The sequence below is a fragment of the Mixophyes fleayi genome, chromosome 2 (assembly GCF_038048845.1).
Source record: "Mixophyes fleayi isolate aMixFle1 chromosome 2, aMixFle1.hap1, whole genome shotgun sequence".
Classification (NCBI taxonomy): domain Eukaryota; kingdom Metazoa; phylum Chordata; class Amphibia; order Anura; family Limnodynastidae; genus Mixophyes; species Mixophyes fleayi.
Window position 1 is genome coordinate 176,507,091 of NC_134403.1, and position 18,331 is coordinate 176,525,421.

Here is an 18,331-nt window from a genome sequence, read left to right on the forward strand (position 1 = left end):
AGAATTTGAGGGCGCTATTGTGGCATAATATGATTTGGGGGCACAATTATGGCATAATATGAACTGGGGCACTACAGTATGGCATATTATGAATTGGGGGTACTACTGTGTGGCATAATTTGGAAATGTGGCACTACTGTATAGCATAATGTGAATTGAGGGTAATATGTGGCATAATATGATTTGGGGGCACTGTGGTGTGGAATAATATTGTCTGATATATTTGTTAACATTCTATTTTGTGTGGAATGATTCAGGAAACTTCTGCCATTACAATTTAATTGAGAGAAAAGGGTACTTGTTAGTAATATGTGTGCAACTACTCTGTTGCTGCTATTTTGTGGGAGATTTGAAAAAAGCAGAACATTGGTTCCCTACAGTGGTGCCCGTGTAATTGGTGGTATTGCTGTAGTGTGTGGGTGGCGTCGTGGTGATAATGTTGTAGTGGGAGAGGGTATTGCTGTTGTGTGGGTGGGTATTGATGTAGTATGAGTGTGTGTTTGTGTGGGGGAGTAATTATTGCTGTAATATGAGTACTAATATTGTATTGTCATGGTATTTATTGAGGTGCGAACAATACAATATTGGCGGTCATTAGGAGAAATAGGCCTTTTTGTTAAATGTGAATGCTATTGATTTAATATTGGAGCTGATTGGGAGGCGTAGAGTGTTAATTAGTTACGCAGCTTTCCAAGAGGTGAACAGTATCTATCCCTTTTTCAAACAGGGCCTATTAATTTAAGGTGAGGTGATGGGACCTTTAATTTAATGCTGGGGTTTGAGGATATTAATTTAATGTCAGGGCTGGTTGGAGGGGAGATCTAGTTATCAAATATGAAAACTATTATGTTAATGTTGGCGCTGGAGGGAGGCCTAGTTAGAAAATGTGGGTGCTATTGATTTAATGCCAGGGCTGGTTGGAGTTTTCTATATTTCATGTACCCACTTTTTTTTCAAACATTGCTGCCAACATTCCAGTGACTAAAGAGACCAGCAGCCACAGGTGATGAAAGTGACAAGAACAGCTAGGAGAGACCCAGGAGAGGGCTGGGTCGGGGGCAGGAGGGTACATGCCCCCCACAATTTTGGACCGGCGCAATCCCTAATCTCACTTACTTGGTGGCTGGCCCCTCCTCCGGGACCAGCCACCTTCTTGAGGGCCTGCAGATCCGACCGCTTCCCTCCCACTAATTTTGGGATAATTTTGCGAGAGTGAGGGGCCAGTATATTGTGTGCGAGAGTGAGGGGCCAGTATATTGTGTGCGAGAGTGAGGGGTCAGTATATTTTGTGTGTGTGAGTGGGCCAGTATATTAATATAAAGTGTGTGTGTGTGTGTGTGAGGGGGCCAGTATATTGATATAATGTGTGAGGGAAGGGGTCTTCTTAATTTAATGGTGGAGTGTAGGTGGGGGCTAATTTTGGGTGCTATTTTAGTTGAGGGGTGATGGTGGGGAAATTTAAGTTAAGATGGGGTGAATGGATCTTTAATTTAATGATGGGGTGGTTTGGGGAAAATTAAGTCTATTTATTAAATGTGTTTTTGAATTATTTAATACCTGGGATGGTTGTGGGATATGATTATATTTATTAAACATAAATGCTATTTAACTTATTGCTGAAGCTGTTTGGAGGTAGGGTAATAGGTTTATTTATTAAATGGGAATACTATTAATTTAGTGTCAGGGCTAGTTGGAGGGAAAGGCGTCTATTATTAAAAGTGAATACTGTTATTGGCTGGAGTTTTCTAAATTTTCAATTTCATTCCATTTTTGTTTCCAAATAGGGCCCCCAACATTCCAGGATCCAGACAAGCAGCAACTGATCTAAAGAAACCAGCAGCCACAAGTAGTGAAAGTGACAAGAACGGGTAGGAGACAGCAGGACAGTCTACCAATTATCGTGAATCTGGTAGGACAGTCCTGAATTTGAGTAACTGTCTTGCTTAGTCAGGATTTGGTCCGACTGCAAGGACAGTTGGTAGGTATGTCTCGCTTCACACTGTACTGTTCGTGAAGGCAGAGCTGCGTGCAACTAACAGTAGTGCACACAGGTGTGCCTGTGTATTTTCTAAAATGATAACCATGTTACATCATGGGGGCCCCCATGTCTAAAGTACCCCAGGCCTCCCAGAGCCTTAATACAGCTCTGGGCCAGGGTGTCAAATTGACACCTAGTGCTCTGCTTCTCCTCCCAGTACCACCCCTCATATTATTTGTTTTAGGTTAACCCTAAAACAAATATTAACCCTATTACTATGGAGGGTGAAGCAAAAACAAGCTCTTTTGCTGGAAAACACATCAGGGGGTAAATGTATCAAGGTCCGACTTTTTCAGCATTGTAAAGGGTGTTGTGGATTTGTAAACATTTTGTTTTGTGGAACAGGTCCCAGCCAGCCGTGGGTTTCAGGGCATGTTGGCAATTGTGGTTCTCTAAGTGCCAACATGCCCTGGCTACCACGGGTATGCTGGTGCTTGTAGTTATACAAGTAGCAGCATGCCCACACTATTTATGGCACCCGGTCTCGCTGAGACTTGTAGTTCCACAAAACAAAATGGCATCCATTTTTTTAATACATTATTCACCGTTATTACCCTACACCCACCACCCAGGAGTGTAGGAAGAGCCCTAGTGCTATCAGCACTGGCTGGGTGTCCTTAGGGGGGGGCCCGCTCGTTATTTTCAGCAGAACCCACTCCCTAGGAAATCCAGCCCAGTGCTGAACAATCTAGGGTTGGTTAGCCATTATGGCAGGGGGAACCCTGCCGCGTGTCCCCCTGCTATAGTGCCACCAACCCAGGCTGGTTTGCCTAGTGCTGGTTCCGTGAAAATAGGGGGGACCCCATGCAAAATTTTTCCCCGATTTTCACGGAACCAGCAGTAGGCTGGCAGCACTAGGGTTAATACTGAATAGAGGGGGGGCCGCATGCTCTTTTTTTGTTTTGTTTACTTTTATCTATTCTTTACTGTTTTGACAGCTGCCGGAGCTCCGGCAGTATGACAGGACATTGTAACAGTAATGTGCTAGCAAGCAGCGTGTTTTTTTTTGTTTTTTTTAATCCAGTATATTTATTGAAATTTTTTAAGATATAAACATACTAAACAACAAAAAGAAAAGAAAAACAATCGCATACATATCGGAATTAAATGACGGAATTTACAAGATTACATTAAAGCATAATAATAATAAATGTGCTATATTCATTCAGGATCATACATCGTAAATGCTTATACATAAGTATGTTACACATGCAGGGTTTATTACATGGACTCAGATACTTATTATAAGAACTGCGGTAGCAATACATTTAAGTAGATAGAGCATCTGTACTAGATGACATAGGATAGAATGGAGACTCTAACCATCTGTACCATATATTCTCAAATTCCTTCAGAGCCTGTCTGCTAGTATAAACAAATCTCTCGTGCCTTATGGTGGTATTGACCAGTGCCTTCCAATTTTTAACCGTGGGACTCATCGGGGCCAACCACAGCCTCGCTATACAGACCTTAGCCAACATCAATAACTGTGAAATGTACATTTTTGTCAGTTTATTAACTTTCCCCTTCAATCGGAGCCCAAAGAGACAAGTGGCCGGTGAACTAAGAGACACTTCAATTCCAGTAACCTGAATACATCTCCTGATCCTTCGCCAGAAGATTTGTATACATGAACACTCCCATAGAAGGTGCCAAAAGTTAGCATTGATCGAATTGCATTTCGGACAGTTAGGGGTAGCATCCGGGCGAAATTTTGCCAATCTAATAGCGGTAAAGTAGGCCCTGTGTAAGATAAACACCTGTATTTGTTGAAATTTTAATGATGAAGTATAACCTTTAGTACTGTCTGTAACCATTTCCCACTCCTTGTCTGATAAAGGGCCAATATCTATTTCCCACTGATTCCTCAAACCATCCAAATCATCTGCAGTGGATTCATACAGAAGACATGAATACATTCGAGAGATCAGACCTCTATAACCCAAGGCCTGTAATTGTTTCCTCAGTGGATTCACCCCAAACACCAAAGTCTCCCCTTTAAATTGTGTGTTTAGGGCGTGTCGTAACTGAAGGTAAGAATAAAACATTGTTCTGGGTACAGAGAATTCCCCAACCAACTGTTCGAAGGATTTAAGTACATTTGTATCATAAAGCTGACCTACCGACACCACACCCAACCGAGACCACTCCCTGGCCCTCTTCACTGTATTCAACTTCTCAAATTTCTTTGCCCCCCAGATAGGAGTATATGGATCAATGTCAGTTTGTTTCATTATTTTATTACAGATTGTCCAAATCTTAACTGCCTGAATCAGGAGCGGAGGAGCCCGCATACCAAGCCGCCCCGCCAGCAGTGACTGTAAGGGAGTGTGATCAGAATTAAATTGGTGTACCAACACCCAATGTAGCTCATCGTAATCAGGGTCCGAAACCCATGCCTTAAGGTGGACCAATTGAGAGGCAAAATAATATAATTTCAAGTTAGGAAGTGCAAATCCACCAGAAGATCTGGATCTATACAGCGAGCTGAGCTTGACCTTAACCCTTCCCCCTCCCCAAACCAATGAAATCAAATAGCTATCAATGCATCGGAAAATGGAGGGTGGAATATATACAGGTGACTGCTGGAGTATATATAAAAACTTTGGCTGCACCATCATCTTAATTAAATTTATCCTACCAGAGACAGAAAGTGGGAGCTTCTTCCATACATGAGTTTTTTCTTTAATGTATTTGATCTGGGGCCGCAAATTAAGTTCTACATATTCAGCGGGGGTATTAGAGATCCATATTCCCAAGTATTTGAATTTCGATGCCCATTTTAACTGTAAGCCTTCTGGCATTGTCACGGGACACTCCCATCCCAGAGGGAACACGCTAGATTTATCCCAATTAATTTTTAGGCCGGAAAAAAACCCAAATCCATCAACCACCCGCAGCAAATGTTTTAGGGAAGTGTCGTTATCTGAAAGGAACAACAGCATATCATCTGCATATAATGCCACCTTATCCTCTCTGTGCTCTGATCTAAGTCCCGCAATTTCTCTATCATGCCAGATCTTACAGGCCAGCGGCTCTATTGCTAATGCAAACAGGGCTGGAGACAACGGGCATTCCTGTCTAGTACCCCGCTCTAATTGAAATTGTTGAGAAAGATGCCCATTGACACAGACCCGCGCCACTGGATGTGAATACAAAAGTTTGACCCATTTTATAAATTCCGGGCCCACTCCAAATCGGGACAATACCTCCCACAGGTATGGCCACTCCACCGAGTCAAACGCCTTGGCTGCGTCCAAGGACACCACAACTTCGCTCTTAGAAGAGGGTGACCGCACCTGCAGGAGAGTATACAGCCTTCTAAGATTGATAGACGTGGACTTGCCCGGCATAAATCCCGTTTGATCCGGATGAATTAATTCCAGCACCACTCTACTTAACCTCAAAGCCAGTAATTTTGCTAGAATCTTAACATCATTTGACAAAAGTGAAATCGGGCGGTAGGACTCAGGGTACAACAAATCTTTCCCTGACTTAGGCAGCACCACCACTATTGCCTCTGCCATTGAAGGGGAAAGAGCGCCAATCTCACCCAGCTCGCTGAATGTATCCAACAACCTAGACACAAAAAAGGGCCGGTGTTTTTTATATAATTAAATTGGGATTCCATCTACTCCAGGGGCTTTACCATTAGGGAATGACATAATAGCTATATCAATCTCTTCAAGAGTAAAGGGTGAGTCCAAAAACTCCCTATCATCGGAGAGGACAGGAAGGGAGATACCATTCAAATACTGCTGTAACGAATCCATGTCATATCTGACCTGTGACTTATATGTATTCGTGTAATATTTATGAAATAACTCAACAATATCAGGCATCAGATACTTCTTAACCCCACTGTCATCACAGATAACCGGTACTGCTGCATCTGCCCTCTCCGCCCTTGTCAGATAAGCCAGGAAGCTACCATTTCTATCGTCCTCTGCATATCGTACATGCTTAGAAAACAGAAATTTACATTTGGATTTCTCAAATACATTCTCTACCCACTCTCTCTGGGCCAACTGCCACGCTCGCCTTGCAACCTCAGTTTTGTCCGCAATGTATTGTGCTTCTAAGGATTTACACTTTTTCTCTAATATCTGTTCTTTTTGTCTGGACGACTTTAATTTCAGCTATACCAGCAATTAATGCCCCCCTTAGGAAAGCCTTAAAAGCGTCCCAAACTATAGGTGGCCTTGCTGTTACCAGATTATCTACAAAGAAGCCTTCCCACTGTGTCACCAATGTCGCTCCTGTACCCATCAAGGAGAGCCAGAAGGGATTTAATTTCCAAAAGGACTGGCCTCTATCAATTGCAAAATCAATAGATAGGCAGAGGGGCGAGTGGTCAGAAATTCCCCTAGCCCTATATTCCACGCTCCTTACCAGCGGTACCAGAGAGTGTACAGCAGAGCCAGATCAATTCTTGAAAATGCATTATGTGATGTAGAAAAGCAGGAGAATTGGACATCTTCTGAGTGCCTCAAACGCCATACATCTACTAACCCCATTTCCTCAACCAAAGCAGAAAAAGCCGACTTAGAGTTGCCAACTACAGCATTTTTCTCTCGCCATCTGTCCGCCTCTCCATTTATCACATTATTAAAATCCCCTATACAAATGGCTGGAACCTCTGGGAACAATGCCATGAATTCTCCACATTTCCTTAACACCTCACCATTATAAGGTGGGGGTATATATACAGCTAACAGAATCACCGGAACCCAATTAATGACAGCCTTCATCAGTACAAACCTTCCCCCTGCATCCACTTGAATTTTTTCCAAGGAGAAGCAGAGACGTTTATGTACCAATATAGAGACCCCTCGAGAATTAGTCTTGTAAGTAGAGTGGTATGCCCTACCTACCCATGCTTTTTTAAGGGCGAGTATTCTATCACCGTGTAAGTGAGTCTCCAATAGACAAATATCAGGATCATTTTTTCTAATTTGTCTTAGTACAAGAGAACGTTTCACAGCATTATTTAGGCCCCGCACATTCCAGGAGAGAATTTTCAGCTCCTTATCAGATGTACCAGAATACATATAATAGCAGTCCCTCTTATCTCACTACCCCGCATCCCACATCCCTGCAGAGCATACATTGACATACTTATAAGCACATATAATCCTTGTCTATATATTTGCAATAACATTAAAACTACCCACAACTTAAATAACTTTAATACTAAACCCATACCCCCACCCTGTATACTCCACCCAATTTAAGTATACCTTAAACCCTAACTAAAATTACCTTAGGATATTCAGCAGGCCAGCACACTACCAAAAAAGGTCACCCGCCAACCCGCAAAATACCAGAAGATAGAGGAAGGAAAAGGAAGGAAGGAAAAGGGGCGAATTGAGACAAGAGAGGAAAAGAACGGCCTTAAAGCCATGGGCTCTCCAGCCCATTACATTTTTTTTTTTTTTACAGTGGACCTTTCAATATTAGTTTGAAAATTACAGACCCCACCTGAGCGAAATACATTTTTTTTTTTTTTTTTTTGTGCCACAGAAGAGAAATTACATTATGTATAGCAAATACCATGCATAATATCAATGACAAATCAGCAATGTCCAAAGGACTATCAGGAGAGACATAAAAAAGTACTCATCCAGCATCAGCGTCCAGCAGCAGCTAGGCGGTCCAACCAAATTGCAGCCTCTCGGGGAGTATCAAAAAAGGATGTACGGCCCTCCGAAACCACTCTCAACCGGGCAGGGAAAATCATGGCATATGGGATCTGTAAATCTCTTAATCTTCTCTTCACCGGAATGAATTGAGCCCTGTTCTTTTGTACATCCAGAGCGAAATCAGGATACATTGCTACTCACTGACCATTGTATTCCACTGAACCTTTCTGCCTAGCCAAGCGTAGAATGGTATCTCGGTCACGATAGTGCAACAATTTGGCTATGAAGGTGCGTGGGGGGGCTCCAGGAGGGGGTGCTTGAGTTGGAATACGGTGAGCCCGCTCCACTGCGAATTGGGCTGTAAATGAATCTGTACCAAACAGTTGGGTTAACCACTTTTCCAAGAAGGATTCTGGAGAGACACCTTCTGCCTTCTCGGGCAATCCAACCAACCGAATGTTGCTGCGACGGAAATGCCCCTCCATATCCGTAAGCTTTTGTTTAAACAGAACAGAGAGGCTTGCGACTCCAGACTCTCCAACCGGCCCGCAACTGGTGCAGAAGTGTCCTCCAATTTAGACACACGTGCCTCCACTTCACCCACTCTCTCCCTGATTTTTTGCACCTCTTGCCGGAGAAGAGAGAGGTCCACCTGCACCTCTCCTATTTTATCCGTAACACGCTTTTCAGATGCCCCAATGGCCTGCAGGACCTGCTGTAATGTAACTTCAGGGTCCGCCAGTGGAGCCGACAAAGGGGGGGTAACGGGATGTGATGCATCTCCTGAACCAGAGGCTGTAGTGGAGGAGCGAGCAAAGCGGTCCAATTTTCCCGCTGCGGTGGACTGGTTATGTTTGCCCATAATTTCACAGGAAAGATGGGATGATATTTATCCTATAAGCTTATGTGCAACCCTGTAACCTGTATAGCTTTAATTACATATAGGTGTACAGCTCAGATTGTATTGCTAGCAGTGCATTGCAGCCAGTTATCTTCACAGAGAAAGGTATATCTCCTCCAACAACACTGATAATGATAATCAAATAAGTCCAGAGCCCAATTCAGTTACTCCTCACTTGTACAAGGATATAAATAAATAAGCAGCGTGTTTAATCTGGTGTGTTTTACAGCAAACTCTCCTGAGTTTGCTTAATCGCAGCTTCATACATTTGAGACTTGTATAGCTACAGTCGGGAGTTTGATCTCTTGCGATTTTGCAAATAGCGATTTTGCCAGAAGCACATTTTACATGAAATCTCAGCTTCATACATCTGCGAGTTTCAACTCTCCCGAGAAAATCGATGGATTTGCAAAATAGCACTTTGATACACTTACCCTCAGGTTTTTAAAGCAAAAGGGCTTTTTGCATTTTGATAAATCAGCCCCTGTGTTCAATGCTGTAATAGAACATTATTATATGATCGATTGCTATAATATGATTTAAGCCCCATTATAAACAGCCAGGTATGTTATAAATAAAAAAATAAAAAAGTGGGGGAAGGAACATAGAAAATAAAATGCAATATAAAGTGAGGTTTGTTTTTTGTTGCATTAATTGTCTCCATTATTTAAGATTTAAGATTTATCATTTATAATAATAAAGTATTGCTGGGTTAAGCCACTCTAAAATAGCCTCTTTTTATGTTGATAAGTATATATTGTACCGAAAACCACCCTTTAAGGATGGGCTGCTACTTATGGGCCACTGCTATGTGCTTGCCCCCTGGGCTACAGTCTGCCAGCCAGCCCCTGTAGAGACCAGGACAGACTGCCAACTGTCTTGAATTTGGTGGATGCAGTCCCGAATTTAGGTTACTGTCCCGCTTAGTCAGTCTCATGAGATTTGTTAATCTTGTGATACTAAGAACTTCCCTGCTTACTCTACAGGAAGTTCCCACCCTGATGGATGTCAGCAGCATTAGAAGCATAGATAGTACAGTGGATTGGGGCTGTTACAATGTGTCTGGGGTGGGGTGGCATGATGTGGCTGGGGAGGGTGTGATAAATGTAATGTTTTATTATAATGTATGCATCAACACAATATGTTGACCACACCCCCAACACAGAGGTGTGGTTTAAACCCCAGGGCTGATTTTTTTGTCCCAGTACGGCCCTGGACGCAAGACGTGAAAAATGAGCAGAGATTTAATGCAGAACATCCAAACGATGTGTCTCCATGGACTGTTTTGGAGCCACATCGTGCAGAATTGAATCTCCACCCAAAAGTGTTATGATTTAGGTACATAAGGTATAATTGTACCTTCCCTTCTTATTATATTTATTTTGATCTGTACATGCATTTAAAATGTTATATTTTAATAAACGGATATATTTTAATGTACTTTAAAAAAGAAAAATGGTAGCAATTTGTTATTCCAGTTGTCTAACTTTTAGAGCACATGATTTTAAAGTGGATATGTCACTGTTGGGGGTGAGGTGTTTTATTTTTTATAGAGATCTTTTTGTTAAATTGTCTAAAAAATTAAAAATACAAAGTTTTCCTCTGCACCTCACCTTGCTCAAGACAGAGTCTATAATTTTTACACTATGTTAAATGTTAATCTCAGATTCCTAGTCAAGCTTCAGACTTCACTATGTACTCTCCTGGTCCAGCCTTCTTCACAACTGTTTCCCTTATTCATTAGCTGGTGAGGCTGGGAGCTGCAACGTATGTAGAAGGCATTCTCTCTGCTGAAGTCTCAAAGCCTCTGTCGGGAAACAGAGCAGAAAAACCAATAGACACTTGCACGGAAGGATTGACAATAAAAGGGGCAACCTTTACTCTTGACTAGAATCAGAAGACATAAAAACTGTTTGCTTCCAAGAAGGAATGAAATAGGAAAAAATGTAAGTAAAGCATCATGCAAGCTATAACACATTTTGTTGCTACATGATGTCTTCCCCCTTTTTGGATAATTGTGGCAATAGATATAATCCTTCCATCGAAACCAAAAATTCCTTAAGAATACTGAGGATTGTAACAATGCTCATGTTATGTGACAAATTTTGGTATAAAGTAATACCTATGCAATAGAAGATAAAGACTGTATTACATTCTTCTCACAACCACATATTACGTTTCACATGAAAAATGTAACATAGTGGTATTTATATGCACCAAGGAACCACACTTAAAATATTATAACTTTAATTGTGGACTGGGAAATCCAGCAATAAATTGACACCACACATCCCTCAGGTGGAAACACAGCTCCTAATCCAATAGAAATATAGAGGAAATTATTTTGGAACAGACATAGTACAGTTTGAAACTTGACTCCCAAGTAAAAATGTGAAACTTAAACCAAGCAAAGCAATTAACGTATTGAAGACACTATACCGTAGGCGCTCATGTATATCAGGGTATAGAGGACACCCTTTTCTTTTGGTAAATGCTTAATGCACTAGGACCTATATAATAAATATGTAAAACAACAGCCCCTCATTATAGTATACATTGTTACACATGGACAGCACTGTGACAAAGTGGTTAGCATTCCTGCCTCACAGTGCTGTGGCCATGGGTTTGCTTCCAACCAGGGCACTCTCCATGTGGAATTAGTATATTATCCACGTGTTTGCATAATTTTTCCTCCGGATGACCCAGTGTCCACACACAGTCAAAAAACATATTGGTAGGTTAACTGGCTTTTGCTAAAATTTACCCTAGTCTGTGTTTGTGTGTGGTAGGGGACTTCCAATGGTGTAGGTACTGAGGTTAATTATTAAATTTGTTTAGGAAAGTTCTGTGTAATATGATGGTGCTATACATATAAATGATAATAATCTGTCATTTATGTACAAATGCACCAGACACATAAGAATTGTAATATGAATTATGTAGACATGACCAGGAATCGGAAATTTAGACTTGGTAATTTAACAAAGGTAATAGAAATAGAAAAGTCTGTTATAGCAAATGGAGAGTGTATGATAATTGTTGGTTTTGTATTTTTATACAGTCATATCTGTCTGTATCTCATATTTGTACCACAAATAAGGGAAATGTTTAGTTAGTGTCCAACAGTGAGCCTCATGATGAATGGTCCCTTCAACATTTTTCAATTGCTTTCTTGAGTTTCATACTCCTTATTGTTTTGTATATTCTTGTGTATGCAGTAAAAAAATATGTGGTCTAATCTGTAACAAACCTGAATAGCACATATCATGACAATTTATACATGCATTACTAATCTCTGCAATAATTTCAATCAAGCCCTCTTAGATTGGTGCAATAACTCAAAACAGGGCTAAACAAAATTATGAACAATTTAGGTGATGGTAAATTAAATCTAGGAGCCAAGCAAAAGTGGTACTCAGATGAATATAAAAAAAGCCAAAGCAGTACATTTTAAGTAATCATGAATACGTTAATATGTCTTCTAGAATTTGCCAAACCCCGGCTTGAAAAATCAAATATTAAATGCTATGTTGTTTTGTGTTTTTAAAAGTCAGTCTGGAAGCAGTTGAGGTACAGATGAATTGACTTGCAATTCTCTAGGTAACAAAAACGCTTTATAAAGATTGTAGATTAGTATAATCACACAAGTCCAACAGACATATCAAGTGTAACTATTTAAGGTTTTTGATCTACCATATACCATATAGCAGCACCCTTTACAGAGACACATGATATGTTTTTCGAGAGCTTTTTTTCATGGATGGTTGGGGGAGGGGGGTTGAAAATGACTAAATCACACTTTATAGAGAAAAAAAAAAGCTGCAGCATTAAGTTAGAATAAGACTATTGACACATTTTATTTACATGCATTTTATTTACATGCTTAATCTAAGAAAATATTATGCTTTAACTGTCCTTTAACCACCGCAATATTAAATTGTGCATGATGCCACCAAAGCAACAATTGTCATTTTAGCAGATTAATGCCCAATACTCAAATCACATTATATATGTTTAATGTATTATTTAGGCTTAGTTATACGCATACTCACCTACTCTACAGGAATGTTTGGGAGTTTTCTGAGTGTTCTTTCAGAAGTGGGCAGGGCCATGACGAAGCTATTCAATGCGAATTGTGTCATCATGACCCACCTTCGAAGATGCAAACTACATCACTGAGCAGCAGGAAGCAGGCTCTGATTATGCAAATCACATAATTATGCTTCCAAAAATTTAGATTGTGTATTATATAATGTATTATTATAGGATACAAATTACTTTTGCTTTTTTGTAGAAAGGGATGAGATAACTGTAAAGTATACCATTTAAACTAAATTTTTTGGAACATATTTCAGTGTCTGGATTCTGCATTACATTTTACAAGTACACTACAAAAAAATACGCGTAGACTTATCAGAAACTTTAGTTTCTTTATACAACTTACATTTAGTAGAAATAATATAGTTTGGGAATTCATTATGGCATAGCATTTTCAACAAATCGTTAGTTAGCATGCAATTCCAGTCTTATAATGCAAGTAGTTGTCAGGCAGTGGCATTTGTGAGATAAATTACAGACTGCATCTCCCCTTGGAATGGTATCCAGAAAACATAGTAGAATATCAAAAGCAGATCAAAAAAAACTAATTTTAACAAGTATAAAATACCAATTATATGCTTTAGGGCCTTGGTCAGATTTCTGCATTTGCCATTTTCAAGTTAGCACATAAAAAATGACCATGCCACAGTTACACATTTGTCGATAGTTGAAGGATAAGAAATGTATCATGAGTTCAACACAACACACTAGATTGTTAAATCAAATATGTAAATGTTAGCTGTATAATGCTCTTTTAACAAGAATATGAATTGTATTTCTTGGCTCAGAAATTCAAAAATAGTATATGAAAAGATGTCAAAAGGTCTCCAAAGCAGATGTTGCATGTGAGTCAGTATTTAAAATATGTGTAAGACTTTAAAATGTTCCTTTTAAAACCTGCTTCATCTAATGACCAGTACAGATCAGAACTTCAGGAGAAACATTTCTGCAGAAATCTATAGCTATATATATGCCATTAAAACTCAAGCTTTCATAGGAAGACATTTCTAAAATAAAATCTAGGTACATAATTCAAAAACAAGATAATATTGCAAGTACTTTAGATAGATTCGATGTTAGCAATGATTGCTTATTGACACTTACCATCCATATCAAGGCGTTGCATAATGATGGCCAACTCAACTTCACTAGGCATGTAACCCAATGATCGCATTGCCATACCAAGTTCTTGTTTTGAAATAAAACCATTCCCATCTCGATCCAACACTCGGAAGGCTTCACGGATTTCTGTTAAAACAATTCACAATATACTTATTTCTATTTCACTGTGTTAAAGGAGAGCATTTTCAAATACAAGAAGGCACATTCAGGACTTATTTGTAGTTATTGAATAAAAAAAATGTAAAAGTTATGAAAGTTTACCTAAAGTTCCAAACAGTTACAAAATACATTTAATAATTCTTCTTACAACATTTCAATATATATTGCTATTGGACTTGCAATGTGGGATCTGTAGCATAAAATGTCAACTTGCAAAGGCTTCATTGTGTTGACAGTATTAAAAGCACCATATCATAGAACATTATTTTAATATTTAATATAATATATTGTTAATACAAATTCCCTCCTGCTGCCGTAACTAGGCCACACACTTATTGTAATTATCATCACATAGAACCAATATTTTAATTTAGAGGTATGTACACGTTAACAAAACAAAACCACTAGTAAGTTGTCTTTCTATATAAGAAATATTTCCATAGCAAGAATAAATAATTTAATAAGATAATATGGATATACAATAATACATTTCTACTCAGAGAAATTAAAGGGAAAATATTATGCTGCAAAATTTTAAAAAAATCATTAATTGAAATTCAACTTCAGGCAGGTGACCAAAAATAGGGACTTAACTTTGTGTTGTATCTATCAATTTTCTATCAGTAATTTTATTGCTGGATTTAGTTGGTGAATCGTTGGAGATTCAAATTTAGAGCGATTTTCTGGCTGCTTAAGAACCTTAGCTTTAAAAAAAATTATTAATGAAATTAGCGATTTGAGCAGTTTAATTTCTCACTGTGAAATGTACTCAGTGCTTTACAGTTTTTTTTTGTTCCAGTAAATTTCTTGGTCAGCCGAAATTCTGTACCCTGCAATCTCAGCTACAAAATAGCTAATGTGCCAGCTTCGCATGCACAACCATTTATTTTTATGGAACGCTATTTTGCCAGAAAGATGTTGTGATGAAAACACTTTGGAAAAAATCACCAATGTAACACAACCTTAGTAATAACTAATTTAATGATTTGAAAAGAAATCAGTTCTTTCTTGTCTTTCTTTTTTTCCCGGAAATTTACATCAATAGTTTGTTTAGACAGTGGACCTTTTATGAAAATCCTAAGAAAAAGCCTTTAGTCTTCTTATACTGTTTTTTGTTGTATCAGATATTTATGGCGAGATCCACACAATTCAGCTAGTAGCAGGGGCGCACGCAGGATTGTCAGGGGAGGTTTCCCCCCCCCTCCCACCCGACCCAAGAAACAAAAAAAAAAAAAAACGAGAGAGAGCTCCGCCGCGGACGCTTCTTTGACAGCGCCGCGGCTGCTGTATAGGACAGTGCCGCTATGGTGGGCACTAAGTTAGCGCAAAAGGGGGGTTTCTGGAGACTCAGAAACCCCCCCTGCGTGCGCCACTGAGTAGCAATGTGTTAAAAGAAAGATACAATTTTCTGTTTAATAAATGAAAAACTTTTTAAATTCCATGACTAAACTGCTGGATTAACTGGTCAGATGTGATTTTTGTAATCCTTTACGTAATCCATTCTTAAAAAAAAATACCCATAAATAGTTTAAATATTTTATCCTTTAATGGAGGGGAGTGTTCTGTTCCTACTCACTGTTTTCACAAATGCCCAGATCCAGTAGACGCCTGTGCCATTCATGACAAGTGCAAGTTTCATGATAAGTCATTCATGTACTAATCACGCCATGCATAATGTGTATGCGACACTGAAGACACATATAATAATGCTCTAACACATTATATAACATTGATATTTTATTTAATTTGCCTCATTACATGTTGAAAAACTCTTTAAGTTCCCCATAGTTTGTTCAAGGTAACCTTTCAAAAATGCCATATTCACCCTTTCTAATCGTTACTTTTCATCACATTCAGTGGTTATAACAAGTAGGCACACCCTTACTGAAATTGCAGGTGTTTGTGAGGTAATACCTGAACTCAAGATAAATCTTGTCAGACCTTTTTACATCACATTTAAATGCTCAAATGTAATTAGCATACACCTGCCTGCAAGAAAAGTGATTGTGATTAATCCTAAATAAAGATCATCTGTTCCTGTAGGATTGCTTTGCAGTTTTCGTGGCCACATGCTCTAGGATAGCCATGGTCTGCAAGCAGCTTTTACAACATGTACAGGATTTCATTGCTGAAGGGTATCAAACAGGAGAGGGGTATAAAATTATTTTAAATGAGTTACATGTACCATGGAATGCTGTAAAGACTATCATCAATAAGCGATGAAAACAGGGACTAGCAGGAACATGTTGGGAGATTAGAATCCAAAAACTAGTTGAGGTTGGCACTACCCATGCCTGGGGAGTAGAGTCTATAGTGGTGTCGGTGGGAGCAGGGACCTCTGCAAGGGATTATGGACTTATCTACGAATGCCACACAGGTTGTGACCTCCAGGATGGGTACTGCAAGCACATAGCAGGGTATGCTGGTATAAGGATGTCCCACTAAATACCAAAAGCAGTACAGGTGCTGGGATCCTGAGCAAAGAATTCCAGGAACTGGTGATGAATTTGGTGTTTCAGGGAATGGAGAGCCCCACACACAATTGAGCAATAGATTCAGGGGTACTGAGAGGAAAACAGTTAAGGACATAGCAGACAGTGCAGCAGGGGATAGCAATAAGGCACAAGGCATAGGAATTACCAACAGGGAGCCAGGACACTAAGCAGGGACTTAGAAAAACACTCTGACACCTCTGAAGTGCACAAAGTATTTTAAAATATCCCGCCCGACATAGAGGAGATGGGGCCAGTCATGTAAGCAGTCTATAAGGATCCCCCAGGTACTTACACGCCCATCACTACTGTCATAATGGGTGAAGCTAGGAGAAACCAAGGTTGCTGCCAGGAGTAATACCACCCGTTTGTGCGAAAGTTGATTGACCAAAGAGCGCACCAAGGTCCATATACTCCGACGCATAACAGGGACACTGCCAAGATCAGAATGTCCATCCAAAGTTGATGACAGGATAAGCCTCCACTAGTCATGGAGGCTACCAAGAAGCCTATGACAACATTAGAGGATCGGCAGGCATTTCTGGCAGGAACTGGTCATTCCCTGCATCTGACAACATTCTCCCATATTTTGCATGTCTGGATTATAGAGTAAGCGGGCAAGACAGAAGTAATTTCAAATGAAAAATAACATCAAAGCCTGTCTAAAACAAAATACATTTAATCCCCACAAACCACTTTTTGACAACACAGCTCATTACCCAAAGAACCCCATAACTACTATGAAGCATGGTGGTGGAATCATCATGCTTTGTGCTCTGGGCTGTTTCTTTTCATCTAGGATAGGTATGCAAGTCAACCAGAAAAGAAAGATCAAAGACTTGGAAAGGCCAAGTCAGAACCCAGGATTCAATCTCATTGAAAACCTGTGGAATGACCTAAATAGAGCTGTACACAAGAGATCCCCATGCAATTTGATTGACCTTCAACATTTTTGCATGGAAGAGTGGGATAGAATTGCAAAGTCCAGGTGTGCGAAGTTGAAAGAGACTTGCTCAAAAACATTCACTGCTGTAATAAAAGCTATAATAAAAGTAAAGCAATACAGCATAATTAAAAACAGGCACATCCTAAAGTAAAACAACATTGGGCACATTTCTACTCCTGGAGCCCAGCGCTAGCTGCATGCTAGACACTAATCAATGTCACAGTGTGATACATCAAAATAAATACATTTATTTGGGAGGAAATTAGAACTAACACAGCCTCCAGTTCAATTTGTGTTAAACTGAAAGAAAATGCTTATAAACTACTTTATCGTTGGTATCTGGTTCCAACCAAATTACAAAAAATCTTCCCAGATTCATCTAGCACATGTTGGAGAGGTTGTGGCGCAGAAGGGTCCTTCCTCCATATCTGGTGGCAGTGTCCTAAACTTGCCCCATTTTGGACGGAACTTCGGGACTTTGCCTCACAGCTACTGCAGCTTGACATCCCGTTTTCTCCCAGGTTTTTCCTTCTCCCTCTCGGGATCCCATCAGCCACCAAACATCAAATGAAAATGTTTCGCCATGTAGTCTCTGCTGCCCTATGCCAGATTGCTACGGACTGGAAGCAGCCCAATGCTCCAACTCTACAGACGATTATTGGCAAGATTTGGTATGTTTATCAAATGGAATACATGACATGCATAATCCGTAATACCTCTAAATCATTCTTTAAGGTTTGGGCGCCGTGGACCTCATACTTCCAAATCCAAACCCCTTTTGTCATTTGATTCTACAGCATCACTCCATCTGGATCCTTTTTTCCCTTCCCTATTCCATCCCTCCCATCTCTTCATTTTCTTTTTCTTTTTCCATATTCTACTACACTCCTTCCTCTCTCTTATACTTAGGCGACCCGCCACGCCGCCCCCCCC

At 39.9% G+C, this 18,331-nt stretch overlaps 1 protein-coding gene across 1 annotated transcript in view; it reads right to left on the reverse strand.

The window, feature by feature from the left end:
• The window catches only part of CALN1 (calneuron 1), a 368,040-nt gene that overhangs the window by 198,824 nt on the left and 150,885 nt on the right, over window positions 1-18,331 (reverse strand). The window contains exon 3 of the mRNA XM_075198074.1: window positions 13,784-13,927. Within this exon, the coding sequence (XP_075054175.1) occupies window positions 13,784-13,927 (144 nt within the window). The remainder of the gene's footprint in view (window positions 1-13,783; window positions 13,928-18,331) is intronic.